This window comes from Leptopilina boulardi, unplaced genomic scaffold, assembly GCF_019393585.1.
Source record: "Leptopilina boulardi isolate dan_hultmark-lab unplaced genomic scaffold, ZJU_Lbou_2.1 LbouV2_330, whole genome shotgun sequence".
NCBI lineage: Eukaryota > Metazoa > Arthropoda > Insecta > Hymenoptera > Figitidae > Leptopilina > Leptopilina boulardi.
In genome coordinates this window covers 2,151,806-2,172,054 of record NW_026137897.1, presented here as the reverse complement: position 1 = coordinate 2,172,054, position 20,249 = coordinate 2,151,806, and the positions used below count along the sequence as shown (strand labels likewise).

The 20,249-nt window shown below is 27.2% G+C and overlaps 1 protein-coding gene and 1 long non-coding RNA gene across 3 annotated transcripts in view; one reads left to right on the top strand and one right to left on the bottom strand.

Moving 5' to 3' along the window:
* The window catches only part of LOC127285085 (uncharacterized), a 36,810-nt gene that overhangs the window by 13,749 nt on the left and 2,812 nt on the right, over positions 1–20,249 (top strand). The gene's annotated exons all lie outside the window — the stretch shown is intronic.
* The window catches only part of LOC127285081 (cysteine-rich venom protein DIS1-like), a 44,688-nt gene continuing 30,857 nt past the window's right edge, over positions 6,419–20,249 (bottom strand). For both annotated transcript variants that reach the window (XM_051310894.1, XM_051310895.1), the window contains exons 4-6: positions 17,485–17,630; positions 15,319–15,525; positions 6,419–8,533 (exon numbers count right to left, since the gene is read on the bottom strand). In XM_051310894.1, coding sequence (XP_051166851.1) covers positions 8,290–8,533; positions 15,319–15,525; positions 17,485–17,630 — 597 coding nt within the window. In that variant the 3' untranslated portion in view covers positions 6,419–8,289. The remainder of the gene's footprint in view (positions 8,534–15,318; positions 15,526–17,484; positions 17,631–20,249) is intronic.

The following is a 20,249-nucleotide window of genomic DNA, read 5'->3' as shown; positions in this document are numbered from 1 at the left end:
GGACACTTTAAAGCGGTTTTTTGTTTTTTATTAAAAAATAGTTACATATACACCCAAAAAAAGTTTCTTTGTTTCAAAGAACGTTTCTTTGAATCAAAGAAATTTGTGCATTGTTATAGAGTCAAAGGAAAATTTCTTTGATTTAAAGAAATTATTTCTATATTTGCTTTTTATTCACTCAAAGGAATATTTCTTTGAATTTACAAAATGTTTTATTTGAATCAAAGAAATAAATGTTTGTTTTAATTCAAAAATTTCTTTAAATGTAAAATATATTTATTTCGTTTTGAGATTGTATATAGGGTAACTGCACCAGTGGTGGATCATGCACCAGTGGTGGATCATGCACCAGTGGTGGATCATGCACCAGTGGTGGATCATGCACCAGTGGTGGATCAACTGCGAGAATAATGGTCATTTGTGTTTACACGTTTGTAAATAAATGAACCGCAAGTGTCGGTAATTGTTAAGAAAGTTATACAGATCAATATTACAATTTAAAAAAATTTTAAATTCATCGCGAAGAAAGCAGGACAACAATTACTAAAGTGGTGACAGAAAACAAGAGTTTTCCTTAGCATGTAAGTTAAGAGTATATTGTGGAATAGAAAGCTTTGGAGCCATTTTAGGACAATTTTTAATTCTTTTCACAATAGGAGGCATTTCGTTTCATCCCCATAGAGCCCTGAGAACAATATTTACGTCTGTAAGTAGCGCGTGTCCATTGTTTTGGGGTGATCCACGACTGGAACCAAAAAAGTAACAAAATCTAGTGGTGGATCAGTCCTACTTTTCGCATGTTGACGCATTGTTTTATTGAAAATTTTATGAGTTAAATTTTAGTTAACACTAATTCAAATGTTTATCAATTGTTAACACCTGGGGGTCGATTACGTAACTTTCCCACTTCTCACTTCCCACATCCCGCATCCCACATCTCACTTCCCACATTTTACATCCCACATCTCACTTCCCACATTTTACATCTTACTTCCCAAATCCCACATCTCACTTCGTACATTTTACATCCCACTTCCCACATTTTACATCCCACATCTCACTTCCTACATTTTACATCCCACTTCTCATTTCCCACATCTCACTTCTTACTTCCCATATTTCATATCCACTTCCCACTTCCCATATTTCACATACCACATCCCACATCCCCTTCCCATATTTCACATTCCACATCTCACTTCCCACATTTCACATCCCACTTCTCACATTTCACTTTTCACACTTCACATCTCACATTGTACATTACACTTTTCTTATCACGCTTCCCACCTTTTATATCCCACTTCTCACATCTCTCCCATTTCCCACAAGATGTTGGATGTGGGAAGTGGTATGTAAAATGTGAGAAGTGGGATGTAAAATGTGGGAAGTGAGATGTGGGAAATGGGATGTGGGAATTGAGAAGTAGGATGTAAAATGTAGGAAGTGAGATGTGGGATGTAAAATGTGGGAAGTGAGATGTGGGATGTAAAATGTGGGAAGTGAGAAGTGGGATGTAAAATGTGGGAAGTGAGATGTGGGAAATGAGAAGTGGGATGTAAAATGTAGGAAGTGAGATGTGGGATGTAAAATGTGGGAAGTGAGATGTGGGATGTAAAATGTGGGAAGTGAGAAGTGGGATGTGGGATGTAAAATGTGGGAAGTGAGAAGTGGGATGTAAAATGTGGGAAGTGAGATGTGGGAAGTGGGATGTGGGAAAGTTACGTAATCGACCCCCTGATTTCAAATTGTTAAATTTTTGTTGAATTAAAATACCCAGAATTAATAAATGTTATTTATCATTGAAACTGAAGCTTTAAGAGTTTTATTTATTTATTACCAAAAATTCTAATAAAAAGATGATTAATTAATATTTAGTCACATTATACCTATAGAAATGAAAGAGGAGGGGATATGGATAGGAAAGTGAATTTGAAAATCTGTCCGTAAAGCCTTATAAAAGTTGCAAAACGTCTCAGTCTCGTAATTTTGAAATGCAATGTTTTTTAGTATGATTTTTTAAGTGATCCACCACTGGAGCAATCTATAACCATGACTGGTGCAAACAGTGATCCAGAATAGGATCATTGACAAATTATCTTTGATGGAGCATTAAAGTAAACGTAGGTGTCAAAATTAAGTCTAACCTTGAAGGAAATGTCTATTGGAACTATCTGGTCCAGAATACTATAAAGAATAACCTCGAATTTGTCTAAAAACAACCTATACAGAACTTCAAAGTCAAAATAAGAAAGTTAAGGGGCTTAACTGATCCACCACTGGTGCAGTTACCCTATATGTTCGTATTTTGATTAAATTATAGTTTAAAAATAATAAATTAATAATAATATTTTTCTTTAGGTTAAAAAAATTATTCAAAGAAAACATTTTTTTGATTCAAAACACTCAAAAATTTCATTTTCGTAAAAGCAAAGAAAAATTTTTTTAATTCAAACAAATTTTTCTTTGATTCAAAGAAAATTTATTTGTTTTAAACAAATTATCTTTGAAACTAAGAAGCTTTTTTAATAAATAAAAATGAAATTGAAAATTTTATTTTAAATGAAAGAAAACAAGTCAAAGAAACTGGTTTCTTTAAATCAACGAAATATTTTCTCTGGGTGATAATCTGAAAGTAGCCACAAATGGTACTTCTACCCTATTTATATTTTATAAATTAAAAAACTTAAAAAATTTTAAATTGAAATAATTCTCCAAATGAAACGCATATATTTTCGATCATGAAATTATTTTTTAAATGATCCAATTTTGGAATAGGCGATATTTTTTAAGGGAAAAAAAAATTATGACGAAGAATAGCAGATGCTGAAGCAATGAATTTCTCGTGGTGCTTGGCGAAGGAAAAAAAACACCTTCTCTTGCGTTTTTATAGGCGAGAGAGAAGATACCAATAAGGGTTTAAAGCACCTTAGTAATTTTTCACCACCCTTTTTTTTTTACGTAGGTATATATACGAGAAAATATTCCTGTCGATATCAACGATCAATTTTATTTTTATCATCTCAATAATATATTCAACGGGAATTAAAAATAACTTATTTTATTTTACATATATGGACTTTAAATATTTTTTTCCTTCTTTTCTTAATAAAAAAACTAAAAAAAAATTTTATATTAATTATAATAAAAAACTTTATCTGGAACAGGGAAACGTTTCAGTAAAATAGTGAAAGATTTAATTGAAATAATTCTTTGTCAACCGGACCACCCCATCTCTCCATAATTGGTTTAATTTAAAAAAATTTTATCATATTGGAAAAATTAGCTTGGAATGTCTACTTTATAATCCCGTTGGGCGCTTTTTGAAATTCAAAATGGCGACTTAAATATGGCGCCTAAACGACATAAAAAACACAAAAAATCCACTAATATCTATATTAATAAAATCAGACTTTTGTCTGTACATTGCTCCAAATTAATTTTTTCTTGCATAGTTTATCATTTTAAGTAGTAAAGATAACAAATATGTTATAAATAAAAATTCTGTCTGTCTGTCTATCTGTCTGTCTGTCTGTCGTCAATATTTTGTACCGGCACAACTTTAAAACGGCTCAACCGATTGAGGTGAAACTTGGCTGTGCATTCAGTCTTAACGTAACTTAAAATCTTAGCCATATTTGATTAAAAAATATTAACATGAACGAAAGTTATGACATTTTTTCAAAAAATTTAAAAAAATCAAAAAAATGCAAATTTTTTATTTTTTGTCAGATTGATTTGAAACTATTTGTATCTAATTTTTTCACATAAATGCAATCAATTTTTTTATTAAATTAAGTAAATAGTCTGAATTTAAAAGTCTAAATCAAATTTTTGAATTTCCAATTTTTTTAATAACATTGTAATATAAGAATTCGTCATGTTCAACTTTTTATAAGTAAAACAATAATGTTTTTAGTCTGTTGGGTATTAAACGCAATCTTAGCTGCACACCAATGAAAAATATTAATTTAAACAAAAATATGACACTTTCAAAAAATTTAAAATATTTAACATTTTTTATTTTTTGATAATTCTTTACTAAACGTTCTTTATTTAAAATTTTGTGACCAATTAAGTATGCTTTTAACAAGAAATTTTAAGAATTTTAATTTAAGAATTTTATCAGAATTTTAAAATTAATAATTGCAAATCTGAATATGAAATCAGATATTGTAAAAATAATAAATCAAAAATTACTTTTTTACTCTTTGAAATTAACAATTATTATATTTAAATTATTATTATTATTATTGAATATTATTATTATTATTATTATTATTATTATTATTATTATTATTATAGATACAAATTATTTTTAAATATAATAAAACTAAATAAACTAAATAAACTTAAATATAATATAATAAATATAATAAAATTAAATTATTTTCATTTTATTTAAAAGAAATTTTTATATTAAAAATTTATTCTTGAAATAATTTTTAAAGTTTTTTAAAATTTTAATTTAAATTGTATTGATTAAAATAATTTTTATTTTCAATACTATAAAATTAAATACAATTTTAAATTATTTTAATTTTATTAAAAGCAGTGAAAAAATTAAATTGAATTGAATAAATAATAATTAAAAATTTATAAAAAGATATTTTAATACAGGAGAACACGCATAGTTGGATGTAATTATAAATTTCAAAATTTATTAAATCTAAATATTATAACCGTCGAAGACGGGTGCGACAGCTAGTGATCTATATTATTGTTTAAAGCTTCACATATGACGATAAAAATAACCACAACATAGTTTACTTACAAACTGATAACGTATCTCCATTCCAAATTCAAAAATTCAAAATGGCGGATTAAATATGGCGGATAAAATTAAAAATTGAGATAGGCTCGTGAAAATTACTACTTGGTGGTTTTCGAGGTCGCTGGTTACAAATTTGATGTCAGTTTTCAAAAATAATAAATAGCGGATTCAAAATGGCGGACCAAAAATTTAAAAAATTGAGCTAATTTCGTAAAAATGTCTTCATAGGGGTTTTTTTGGTCGCTGATTACAAATCCGATGTCAGTTTTAAAAAAATTTTAAATGGTTGATGACAAATCTCTATTTAAAATTCAAAATGGCGGATCTAATATGGCGGACAAAAATTGAAAAATCGTTTATATTCGACTGAAACTTGTTACTCGAAGGTTTTTGGGGTCGCTGATTACGAATCCGGTGTTAGTTTTCAAAAATTCAAAATGGCGGTTTCAATATGGCGGACAAAAATTGAAAAATCGTTTAGATTCGACGGAAACTTGTTACTCGGGGGTTTTTGGGGTCGCTGATTACAAGTCCGTTATTAGTTTTTAAAAATTCAAAATGGCGAACTTAAAATAGTAGCCCAAAATTTAAGTAATTGAGTTAAACACGTGAAATTGTTTACCTGGGGGGTTTTCGGGGTCACTGATTACGAATCTGCTTTTACTTTTAAAAAATTCTAAATGGCGGACCAAAAATCCAAAAAATTGAGCTAAACTCGTTAAAATGTCTACCTAAGGGTTTTTCAGGACAATCTTTACGAATTCATCGTTACTTTTTGAAAAATCAAATTGTGAATCTAAAATGGTGGACCAAAATATAAAAAATTGATCTAACTTTTTTATATTAAACGTAAAAAAGTGCCATTTGAACTTATCAAATACAACGCCAGATAACTTTTTATGGAAAATTTTTATAAAAAATTAAAAATCACAAGACTAGCTTAATTTTTTAAATCTATCCGCCATTTTGATTTTTAAATAGAGATTTGTCATCAACCATTTAAAATTTTTTTAAAACTGACATCGGATTTGTAATCAGCGACCAAAAAAACCCCTATGAAGACATTTTTACGAAATTAGCTCAATTTTTTAAATTTTTGGTCCGCCATTTTGAATCTGCTATTTATTATTTTTAAAAACTGACATCAAATTTGTAACCAGCGACCTCGAAAACCACCAAGTAGTAATTTTCACGAGCCTATCTCAATTTTTAATTTTATCCGCCATATTTAATCCGCCATTTTGGATTTTTGAATTTGTAATGGAGATACGTTATCAGTTTGTAAGTAAACTATGTTGTGGTTATTTTTATCGTCATATGTGAAGCTTTAAACAATAATATAGATCATATTAGTGGATTTTTTGTGTTTTTTATGTCGTTTAGGCTTCATATTTAAGTCGCCATTTTGAATTTCAAAAAGCGCCCAACGGGATTATAAAGTAGACATTCCAAGCTAATTTTTCCAATATGATAAAATTTTTTTAAATTAAACCAATTATAAAGAGATGGGGTGGTCCGGTTGACAAAGAACGTCCAAAAATAAATTTTTTCTATTCTAGTTGAAATGAATGGAAGAGAAAAAATATTGCAACTGGGGAAAAAAATTTTAAATACATTTGACGTTCTTATAACGATTTAATGAAATTTTCTACAGTTTCATGATTTTCAAATTTTCGATTTTTTTACGCTATAATTGTGAGATTTTCTTATATGTATTTATATATAAATGTCATAAACATCTAATGGCACAATTTTTTATGTGCCACACAATTTTTTTCTTATTTTTAACATTATTCGTGATTTTTATAATATATTTTTGTATATATATATATATATATATATATATATATATATATATTTGTATTTTACATTCGTATTTTTTTTCGTAAATATATGTAAAAATTTCGTTAATTTCGGCAAAATATAAATTTTGAATAATTATAAATTTCGTAGATAATTTTAATTTTACCTCGAGATAATTTTACGAAATATTTTTGGAAAATATATTTTAACAATTCGTTATTCGATTTAAAACTGAGAAAAAAATTCGAAATTAAAGAAACCAACACGGAGAAAAATGAGTTTGCTATTATATGGATAGCTAATTTTTAGCTACAGTAGCTAATATTTAGCTGTTACAGCAAACTATTTTAGCTATAGTAGCTAATTTTTAGCTGTTACAGCAAACTATTTTAGCTATAGTAGGTAATTTTTAGCTGTATTAGCTAACGAAAATTGCTGTCAATATAATAGCAAATAGGGTTAGCTAAAATAGCTAAATTTTAGCTAATATGGCTAACTTTTTTTCTCCGTGAAAGTTTATCTTAATTTTTGATATGTTGAAAGGAGATAATATAATTTGAATTTATTAATACGTGAAAACACACATCTTCCCTATAATTTAGAGACACATACTTTAACACATCTATTATTCGCATTGATTGTTTGCTTCATATATACCAATTTTTTTTATTTTATTTATTTTTTTTTTTTTTGATATAAAATATGTTCAAAATATTGTTTATACTTAGTGTATAAATTTATATACTGAGAAAAAAAATCGAAGAAGGAGTAAATTACTGAAATTACATATTTTAATTCTTATATTTATTATAAATAGTAAAAAATAAAATAATGAAATTTTTTTAAAAATAATTTTCTTTTCTTTTAAATTGCGTTAAGAAAAATGTCTTTTATTTACATTGAAATATTTTGATAGAAGGAAAAAATTTTTTTCTTTTTTTCTCAGTATTTAAAATTTTTACTACTCTAATTTTATTTACAATAACACAAACTTTACATCAAGCACCCTGAAACCGTTTTCTCCTTGAAAAAAGGACGTTATGTCAATTTCCAATTGTTGAGAAATCTGAACGAATATATCTTTTTTATTCTGCTTTATATATTTTTCTTTCGTATATATTTCCGGTTTTAATATAATGTCAATCGAAAGAAAAATGCGAACAAATAACTTTTTTTTTTTTGATATTGCAATAGTAAACTTAAATTATTATTTGTTGTTACTTTAATAAAATGTTGGATTGCGAATTTGAAATGAAATTTCTGCAAAATTAATACTATTATCTGAAGTTTATACATTTTTATTATAATAATAATTTTTTTATATTTTCTAGTTTTTTTTTAACAGTCGATAAAATTTTTGTTAACTTTTTTTCAGAATTTTTTAATTTTAAAATTAATTTTATTTTTTGGGTTTTTAAAAATTTTTAAATTTAATTTTTCATGTTGACTTAAATTTTACGAACTTTTATCGTCTATATATAAATAAAGAAAAAAAATTATTATACTCACGTTCAAACGAATCACAGCCTCCCATTTGTGTATATAATTATAAAAAAAATTACCTGGAACAACGAAATGTTTCACTAATACTAGTAAAAGTTTTACTTGTTTCAGTTAAATATTTCACTATTCTAGTGAAATCTTTCGCTGTTTCAGGTAAATATTTTTTTTTCCATGTATTTTATTTATAATTCTTTCATTCTATATTATATTCAGTAGATTTTATCACGACATTTACACGTAGCACGACAAAATTGTTGACGTTTTAAACCCTGTTCTGTGTCACTGTGACAAAGCCAATCGGGTAGAGTTTCGTAAAGTTGACGGCAATTCGCCCAAAGATCGGCCCATGGACATGAATTTTTGCAAAGCTTACCTATGCGACAATGATGCTTACAGTCACTGCAAGAAGGTCCAGCTGTATAGGGTGTACTCAAACTATCAGCGTAATTGCCTCTGAAAAAGATAAAAAAAAAAGTTCCAAATTCAAATTTTCACCTAGAAAAAAGATTTCTTTGAAACAAAGAAATCAGTTTTTTTTTAAATTATACTTTTTGAATCAAACACATATGAAATTTGAATTTAAAAAAGTTTTTTTTGGTTTAACGAAAAAAAAAATGTTTGAATTAAAGAAATTTTTGTCTTTGAATGATATTTTTAATCTAAAGAAAATTTTTTTTTGAGTCAAAGAAATATTTCTTTGATTCAAATAAAAAATTTCGTAAAATCAAAGAACTATTTCTTTGAGTCAATAAAAAAAGTAAAGAAATAATTTTTTTAAATCAAATACAAAATTTTTCTTTGACCCTATAATAATGCACGTAAATTTCTTTGATTCAAATAAAAAATTTCGTAAAATCAAAGAACTATTTCTTTGAGTCAATAAAAAAAGTAAAGAAATAATTTTTTTAAATCAAATACAAAATTTTTCTTTGACCCTATAATAATGCACGTAAATTTCTTTGAAACAAAGAATTTTTTTTCTGTCTGATATTATCAAATTTGTATATTTTTTCGTGCCAGTAGTAAAAATCAGTTTCAGTCAGACTTTAAAATTTGATTTTAATAGTAAAAGTCATGACTTGGAAGTTTTTGGTATTTTTTATTAGTAGTAAAAGTAATTTTTAGTCAGACAGCATGATGGTAATAATAATAAAATTATTATTATTATTATTATTATTATTATTATTATTATTATTAATATTTTAGAATTATTATTATTTTTATTATATCAGTATAGTAAGAGTCAGTTGTAGTCAGACTTGAAAATTTTTATTAGCAGTAAAAGTATTTTTTAGTCAGACAGTATGATCTTGAATCTTTTAATTGTTATTTCAGTAGTAAAGGACAATATTAGTCAGACGGAACTTTGTTAAATTCGTAGAATTTTTTGTGTCAGAGTAGTAATAGTAAATTTTAGTCAAAACGTCTTTCTTTTTTTTTGATGTTTCATCTAATTAATTTCTTAATTAAATTTTAATTTGACTCATGGAAAAAAAAATCTTTATCTGAAATAGCGATATGTTTCTCTAGAATAGCGAAAATTTTCCCTGTTTTAGTGTAACATATCGCTATTTCAGGTAAAGATTTTTTTCTGTGGCTGTTTGTATAATTAATTTATTAATTAATATATTCTAATTTGATTATTCATTTAATAATTTTCTTAATTAATTATATAATTTGATTATTATTTTTATAATATCTATAATTAATTTGTAATTTGAAAATAATTATAAATAATTTATGAAAGCGAAATGAAAACAAATTTTTTTTGAAACATTTTCGTAAACGAATTTTTTTTGCTGGACAAATTTTGTGAGCATGTTAACTGTAGTTGAAAGCTCATGAGAGCAATATACGAGAATAGCATCGATTAATATCAATGTCGTTCACAAATATTTGATATTATTCTGCACAATTTCTACGCATATTCTCTATATAGGCAAATACACATTCTGTGTTAAATGGAATATGTTGAAATGCAATCAGCTTATAGTTTATGTACCGTATAAACATATATATAGTATACACATCAATGCCCACATAAGCATTTCAACAAACATTAAATTATATTAGGTATATATATATATAAAATCTATTTTTGATATCTAAATCATAAAATTTAAAAAAGTTTTAAATTATATAAATATTTAAAAGTAGAGAAAGATTCTTTTTTTGATATTTGTGTAGCTCTATCATGTTTTATCTTGTGTCCACGTCAAGTTTGAAACCAATCTGATGAATATTTTAAAATAAGTCAGTCTACTGGAAAAGCAAAAAATCACAAATAATTCAGTTATAAAACGAATTTATAGTGAAAGCAGAATTAAGTACAAAAATTAGAAGTATTATCTCAAATAATTTTTTTCATTAAATTATTGTTTTAATAAGACTTTATAAATTTTTATATCATATTTTTTTAAAGGATTAATTTTTGTTTGGAAATTATTTTTCTCTTTGCAGAACGTGACATCGTTTAACGATTCATTATATAGAATATAAGGGGGTTAAATGAGAAACTAGAGAGTTCTTAACTTTTAGTCCAAATATGACTGTTGAGAATAAGGGAAAATTCAGTGTATATATATAAGGTCGGAGTGACAAATTTCCTCATTAATTTTGAAGCAACGAAACTACTCGTGAAATTGAACATAACGCAGATATTGAACCTTTTTGCCTTGGTGAAAAAATACGTACTTGCTATGAGTAAAAATAATACTATCATTTTTTTGATACATACGCGGGTCTCTCGACGATAAAGTCAATATTTTTACATTTTCGCGGTTATTTATCCTCGTAGGAAATATATATCTATAGGTCGCAGTGAGGATATAAATTACCCTCGAAGCTTTTCTATTGTTATTTCACAATCGTATATGCGGTAAAGTGTATATATATTTACAAAAATGAAATTTATTATTCTTTTATATGTAAATATATAATAGAAAATTTAAAAGATTAGAATTATAATTAGTATATAAGAATTTGGTCGGAGTATGACTCTTTTATTATACTGCTGGGAAAAAATTATACACGATTAGATTACGTCTGACTAAAACTGACTTTTACTACTGATACAAAAATTAAATTTTAATTAAATTATACAATATGTTTTTTAGAAATTATCATGAAATTACGATTATTTTTTGATATTTAAATTAGTATAAGCCAAAGCAGGAAAGAAACTTAACCGGAATTGTAACCGTCTTAAAAATAATTAAAAATTTCCAAGTGTTGCAATTATGAACTGACCTTAAATCTGCTATTACGAACAAAGGGCTCTGCCACATGGAGCAGATTAGTAAATTAGCAGAATAGATTTTAACCAATCAAAATGGAGTCTATTACAGCAAATATTACCTTGCCGCAAGAGACTAAATTTTGATTGGTTGAAATCTATTCTGCTAATCTGCTTCATGTAACAGAGCCCTAAATAAAGATTGGTTTATATTTCACTTTATCTCCAAACGTATATTTTCTTACTCAACTTCTCACTATGAATAAATTTTCGCTTCTCTCTTTCTTAGAATTCATAATAAAACTAATTTTAATACTTAAAAATTCAGTGCAGTAAAGAAATTGATTAATAAACTTGTCAATAAGAACATGCCAGCCATGATCACAGAAAAAAGGTGAGTAAAAAGTTGTAAAGATAGAGGATAAAAGTCGTTAAGATACAGGGTAAAGGATAAATTTGTGATGGATAAAAATGTTACTAAAATATTACTAGAAAAATGGATGTCATATTTGAGTAAACTGTCTAATTTTAGTAAAAATATTAGTAATTTTACACTTAACTTATTAAATTCACAAATTTTATATAAATAAGTAATTGCACGTGGAAATATTTTGCCTATAATTATTGTCTATTAATAAAAATATCTTTGACTAATATAACTGACAGCTGACGACAGTGCGTAAATAATCAGAACTGGGAAATTACAACTCAACGTCTGTATTGTTGCACGAAAGCAGAGTTGGGTAGTAACTGAATTTTTTGTGCATATTAGGCTGTGTCAGTTTATCGAGATATGTCGAGTTCAAGATATGACGTCAGAGGCCTGGAGGGACAACAAACAGACGACACAATGTTATTCTTACGGGGAAGAAAATTTGTTTCCACTTTCATCAATTTTATTCATACTTTAAATACGGAAAACGCTTGTTGATGTATAATAAAATTAAAATGTGTGTTGATAATTAATTTTGTTATATATTTGATTCAATTGCATTGATAGATTCTCTGAATTCGTGATAAAATATAAATTTTGAGGTTAGGGATGTTTGTTTACTAATCACATTTTACATTTTAACATTATTAAACAATATCCAGTGTGCATGTTATTAAAAAAGATATAAAATATATATTTTAAGTGGGAATTACCGCAGCAGTAAAAGATTTCAAGTTAGTAAACAAACACCCCTAACCTCAAAATTTATATTTTATCACGAATTCAGAAAATCTATCATTGCAATTGAATCAAATATATAACAATATTAATTATCAACACACATTTTAATTTTATTATATGTCAACAAGCGTTTTCCGTGTTTAAAGTATGAATAAAATTGATGAAAGTGGAAACAAATTTTCTTTCCCGTAAGAATAACATTGTGTCGTCTGTTTGTTGTCCCTCCAGGCCTCTGACGTCATATCTTGAACTCGACATATCTCGATAAACTGACACAGCCTAATATGCACAAAAAATTCAGTTACTACCCAACTCTGCTTTCGTGCAACAATACAGACGTTGAGTTGTAATTTCCCAGTTCTGATTATTTACGCACTGTCGTCAGCTGTCAGTTGTATTAGTCAAAGATATTTTTATTAATAGACAATAATTATAGGCAAAATATTTCCACATGCAAATTACTTATTTATATAAAATTTGTGGATTTAATAAGTTAAGTGTAAAATTACTAATATTTTTATTAAAATTAGACAGTTTACTCAAATATGACATCCATTTTTCTAGTAATATTTTAGTAACATTTTTATCCATCACAAATTTATCCTTTACCCTGTATCCTAACGACTTTTCTGCCGTGTTTTCTAAAAACTTAGGTAACTGCAGAATGAAAGATTTCGAGAAAAACGCGAAAAACTGTTTAAACTTCATTGATATGTACCGCAAAGCCTAATTAAAATTTTTAAATGCCGTTTTGTTCCTTCGATTCGTCTAAATTTATTCTTTTTAATTATGTAAAAATAAATGTTGTATTTGTTTAAACATTCAATAAATTATTAAAAATGTAGTTACCGGTATGCTGATTCGAGGGTCGTCGCACGAGAAACTTAGGTAACTGGTAGTTACTTGGTCCCTCGTGCTACGAGCGCCCGTATTAGGCCTCTCGTCGCACAGAAAACTTAGGTAACTGCAGGGAATATATAAGAATTTTCATCTTTCTGGGCAAAAAATAGTAAAAATATATTAAATAATAAACTATAATTATTTAATAAGCTGCGAAAGTTGTCACTATAATTATTGTTTTTTACAAATATTTAATTTTATGGTTAAATTTATTTTAATTATACAATATTAGAGTCAAATATTGTATTAACTCAGAATATATTTAATAATAATATAAAATAAAATACATAAATAAAATAAAAATAATATAAAAATAAATTTAAAAAAATAATAAATAATAAAGTGTAATTATTTAGTAAGATGCGAAAGTTATCATTATAATTATTATTTTTTACAAATATTAAACTATATGATTGAATTTATTTTAATTATACAATATTAAAGTCAAATTATTGTAGGTAATGTAGTTCGCTGCTTTATTAACGTTTATTTAAATAATTAAAAACGATTTTAATTTTTTAAATAATTGAACTAAATTAATTATATATTAATCATGAAATAAACATATTACTGAACTTCATTTTCTTAATTTATTAATGCTTTTATGTTATTTATTAAAATTAATACTTAATTTTTCAATAATTGATAAATTATTGGTATTGGAGTTTTTTATTTCATTATTTATTGTCATTATAAATTATTAATTGCACAAAAAACATTGTAATTTTAAAGAAATGTATAAGATTTTGCAGTTACTTGGTCCTTCAAAACACGGACCTCCTTTTTCGAGGCCTCGTCGCATAGAAAACTTAGGTAACTGCAGTGCTCTGATAGCACTCTGTAGTTACCTAAGTTTTCCATGCGACGAGGGCTCGAAAAATGAGGTCCGTGTTTTGAGAAACTTAGGCACTGGTGCAGTTACCTAAGTTCTTCAAATCACGACCTACAAAATACGTCACAACACCCAAAGACACCCAAGTTTTTATAGCAGTTACCTAAGTTTCTCAAATTATCACTCATCAATTTTTGCAGTTACCGGTATTTTCAATTATTTATGCAAAAATTATTATTAATAATATTAACAATTTTTAAAAATAATTTGCATTAACAGGTGTATCTTTTTTCCACGATTCCAACGATATAAAAAACTCATTTTTCGATTTTTTTGCAGTTACCTAAGTTTTTAGAAAACACGGCAGTTTTATCCTCTATCTTTACAACTTTTTACTCACCTTTTTTCTGTGTATAGTTATACTTTGACACCAATTTAGTTATCAAAAAATGATCCTAATTATTTCTGAAAAATTATTTCAATATTTGTATCAATTTGGTACCTAATATACCGAATCAAAACGTTTCATGAGTTGATCAAACTTACGGTATCAATTTGATACTCTCAAGGAAACTGTTATTTTTATTATTATTTAGTTATTATTTATAATAATATTAATAGAATTAAGTACTTATATTGGAAAGGGCTTTATTGGTTTAATAAATAATAATAATAATAATATTGAATGAATATCACTCGTATTTCTCTATATAGTTGGTAGAATGAAATGTTTGAGTGACGCTCTCGAACTTATGTCGTTGAGTTTGCAGATTATATAGACAACAAGAGTTTCTCGACCAAACTCTACATGTATATATACAAATAGTATTCACTATTGACTTTTGTAATATTCAAAACGTGTGTTGAGCTTCTTCAGTTTATTACTCATTACTCTAACGAACAGTGTGTTATTCTCTATGTACGATTATTTCTTTATTAAATCAAAAAAAAAATCATATTTTTCGTTGCGGTTCAATTAAAAATTATATTGTAATTATATAAACATTATAATTATAATCAAATAATCAAATGGAATTTTGTTGGACAATTAATTAATATGAGAAAAATAGATAATATTATGTTTGAGGTATACTTACGCTGGACAATAATTGCACACGTAGCTAAAATATGGAACACCAAGTGGTGGAACACTTTTGTTACATTTTGTCCAACCACAACCAACTTGATGTGTCGATGCCCACACCATTTGTGTATAATGTCCAACTTTTGAAAGATCGTTAATTGCCCGTGGTCCATATCTGAAAATCTTGTTCTCCAAATACCATGTCTTTATGGCGAAGAACCTGAAAAAGGTTTTTAATTTCCAAAAATTGTTCTTAAGATCCAAAAAAAAAAAATCTGTTCCTATAATTCCCGAGAATTAGATTCTTTAGTTCCAAGTAACTGTTTCTAATTATCGAGAATTGATCTTCAGTCCCAAAATCTGATTTAATTCACAAAAATTGTTCTTAAGTTCCAAAAAAAACTGTTTCTATGTCCCAAAAACTGTTTTTCATTTTCAAAAATTGTTCTGAAGTCCCAAAAAAAACCGTTTCTAAGTTCCAAGAACTGTTTTTAATTTCCAAAAATTGTTCTAAAGTCCCAAAAAAACTGTTCCTAAGTTCCAAAAACCTTTTTATTCACAAAAATCTAAAGCCCTAAAAAACTGTATGTCCTAAAAACTGTTTTTAATTCCCGAAAATTTGGTTAAATTAAAAAAAAACTCCTAAATAAATTCCTAAGAATTGATCTTAAGTCCCAATAGTATTAAGGGGGGAACACCAGTTGTAACTTTCGAAATATCGATTTTTTTTTTGGTGCATTTTCTTAAAGTATACATATTTAGAAATGTGTCTGTAAATTTCAAAGTTGATCCGGTGAAAAATAAATGAGATATACAGAACACTGCAGCGGCGCGTCCCGTGGCTTCATACAAGGTGGCCAGCCATACCTGACCCTAACGACAGATGGCCTTTTCCTATGATTTAGAAACGGCAACCACTGCGGAAGAGTTATTATATGGTCCAGGAATCGATGACTCTTTGTAACTTAGAAACAAAATTTCTTCTGAACAAAAAAAAGTAAGTTGAAACTTTTAATGCGTTTTTCTCAAAATGACATTTTCCAAGTCGGTGACCACGATTACTCGAATACCATTAAACCGATTTATTTAAAATTTAGTGTGCTTCATTTACACATATAAGTCTAGTTCGTGATCGAAGGATTTTTTTTTTTAATCAAAACTTTTTTTTATATAGCTGAAAATCGACCGTATTTTTTTAACGAAAATCATACTTTTGACTTTGACAGGTCGCCATTTTGTCAAATTTTTTTTTTTTTTTAAATCCTTCGATCACGAACTAGATAATCTTATAATAAATGTAAATCAATTTCATTTTTGTATTTCAGACGAAGTATACTTGCAGAATGCTGGTCACCGCAATTCGCCTTTTTTCTTAAGACGCCACTTCAATGGCTCATATCTCCAAAAGTTTTTGTTAAAAAAATTTTTTTTTTCTTTTAAATTACAGCTTTTTACATGTACTTTTAACTAATAAATAGTATTCTTTAAAAAGATTCATTGTTCTTTTGGAAAATATTCTTGAAAAAAGCATTATTTTTTGAGTTACAACTGGTGTTCCCCCCTTAAGCTACCTCAGGATTTAAGGAATACTTCATGAAATTGAACGCAAACTCTCTTTTTTCCCTAGAGACTTTTTGTGGTGACACTTTTTGCTTTGAAAACTCGTTCATGTATATATAGCTAATATATATATACAGTAACAAACTGCCCTGGCAATACATGTTGATCTCAAAAGTCACAAGTGTAGCATATGTAAATAAAACCTTATATACGCTATCGTTTTGTGAATATATTGCTCGAATTGGTTGCAAACTTCTAGTTTACGATCTCATACGCATATTTGGTCTAGCATATATAAATATTCTCTCCTTTACGTTTATAGTTTATATATCACATATATGGAGTCTCCATACTATCGTTTATTTTATAACTGCAATTAAGTTTTTTTTTATAACAATCTCAAAATTAATTTATTACGTTTTTGATTTTTATTTATTTAGAAACAAATTATTTTTTATTCTTAATTTAAAAATGTTATTTATATAATTAATTACAATTATAATTATTATTAATTATAATTATATTTCCTATAATAAATTAATTAACCAGTATATATTTTTAAATAACGAAATTTTTCTTAATATTATTTTTATTAATTATTTTTTTAATTTATACGTACCATGGCACCTGGGTAGTTGAAATAAAAATATTTTGTCCACAAGTGCCGAATGCATCTATGTGCAAACCAGTAGCATTATCATGTGTTAATGCAAGACAAGCCTCAGCCCATTTTTGCGCTGCTCTTGCTGCCCCTGAATGCCATTTCTAAAATTGGAAACAAAATTTTTTTTCATTAAAAATGTTAGGATATACACTATACCGTCGGAAATTGTCGGTATGGTTGACGTTCGAGGAGTGGAAATTCGGCGCTGACTTTAAAGCAAGATATTTCAAGTTAGAAAAAAATTAGAGACTTCTAAGGGGCCGTCCATAAACTACGTTACCCCACTTCTTTCTACGTTACCATTGCGTTAAATGCATTTTTTTTAGATTTTTTGACCCCCTCCCCCCCTAAAATAGGTAACGTAGTTTATGGACGGCCCCTAACTTAGATGCGGTTGAAAAGCTGATAAAATTCTGCTTCTGAATGTATATTAAGAAAATTTTTTTCTTTTTTTTTGGTATTTATAACACAGAAAAGATTTCAAGAAAAAATTATGCAATTTTTCTACACTGTAAAAAAAAGGAGTTGAATTTTAACTCCCTAGGGGGTGCTATAAAAGTCCCACCCATTGAAGAGTTAAAGCAAAGGGAGTTCATATTAGGGAGTTCAACTTTAACTCCTTACACGAGTTGGAGAATATGATCCTCCATTATAAAATAACTCAAAAGGGAGTTGATACTGAACTCCCTTCTACTCTTGGTTAACTCCTTCTTCGAGTTGATTTTTAACTCGAAAAATCGAACTCCCAACTCCTATAGTGAAGTTAACTTCCTAAATTTTTTACAGTGTACTTTCGTACTAATGTTTTTGACTTCCGCGGCATAATCTAGAATAAGGTATGGAAAAATTTGACAATTTTACAACATAATCTTTAGGGTGTTAGCTTTAATTTGCATTTTTGAAACCTAAAAACTGTTTTGTGGTTCCTGAAATATGTTAAAAAAGGTTCGAGCATGTTTTTCAACAACTCAGCCGTCAATCATCACTTTTCGCCGTCTCGCTGCTGTGTTGTAGAAACACATACTTAAACATTTTTTAACATATTTCAGGAACTACAATACATTTTTTAATTTTTCAAATTTTAACACTATCTTTAAGATCTTAGCTTTAATTTGATTTTTTGAAAATTAAAAAATGTTTTGTAGTTCCTGAAATATGTTAAAAATATGTTTAAGTATGTGTTTCTATAACCCACACTGTAAAAAAATTAGCGAGTTAACGTTACTGCCACAGGAAAAACAAAGTGTTATTTTAACACCAGAATTGGTGTTAAAATAATACGCAACAAATTTTACCCTAAATCTGGGTTAAATCTTATGGGTTTTAGCATTGGAGAAAATTACCCGCAACAAAAATAACACCAGCTTTTTTCTGTGTGGGAGTTGGGAGTTAAAATTTTCGAGTTAAAAATCAACTCAAAAAAGGAGTTAATAATTAAATTAACTCCTTAAAACCAACTCCCTAGGCATAAAATTAACTCGTAAAGCATTAACTCTCTTCGTTTCAACTCTAAAAAGGTGGAACTTTTATAGCATCCCCTAGGGAGTTGAAATTCAACTCCTTTTTTTTACAGTGCAGCAGCGAGGCGGCGAAAAAGGGATGATTGACGGCTGAGTTGTAGAAAAACATGCTCAGACCTTTTTTAACAGTTTTTAGGAACCACAAAACACTTTTTAGGTTTCAAAAATGCAAATTAAAGCTAAGAGCTAAGATTATGTTGTAAAATTGTCAAATTTTTCCATATCTTATTCTAGATTATGCCGGAAGTCAAAAACATTAGTACGAAAGTAGGAAAATTCCATAATTTTTTCTTGAAATCTTTTCTGTGTTATAAATACCAAAAAAAAAGAAAAAAATTTTCTTGATATACATTCAGAAGCAGAATTTTATCAGCTTTCCAACCGCATCTAAGTTAGAAGTCTCTAACTTTTTTCCAACTTAAAATATCTTGCTTTAAAGTCAGCACCAAATTTCTACTCCTCGCACGTCAGCCGTACCGACAATTTCCATTGTTTATTATTATTTTTTTAAATTTCTGTACACTCTTTTTCGGGGTTTTACATGATGAATTATATATTTTATATACATTTGAAAAAAATTATTTGATTCAAATATAATCGGTTATCTAACTATTATTATTAAGAGAGGAAATTATAAATTTGTTTTTTAAACACATATAAAAATGCAATAAATTTTAAACAATGTGTTCGTTATAAACCATAATTTCATATCAGCTTTTCGTGTTTAGCGTTGAATTATGTTCATGGAATATATATATGTATTGCAAGTACAGTGCTTTTATAACTCTAGCGTGCAATCGGTTCCTGGAGAAATGCCAAACTCCAATCCCAATTTAACGGACAAGAAAAAATTTGTAATATTTTCCTATTTTATATTTTACCTATATATTGAAAAGCTCATCCCATATTTGATATAATTTTGATTTGATGTAAAATCTATTCAATTTTTTTTCCTCGATTTATTTTCAATTGTATTTAAAAAAAAAACTAGTCTAATTTTAATAATTACATTTTTTTTATATTAATATTAAAATTAATAATTAATTTTCATTTAATTGTAAAATACTATTATTTCCCCTCTTTTCATTATGTTTCGCTTTGAAAAAAAAATCCCGCTTCACTTTGTATTGTTTTTTTAATAATAAAAACAAGAGAAAAAAAAATGTAATCTTTATAGTAGTCGCGCGTCATTATTAAAAA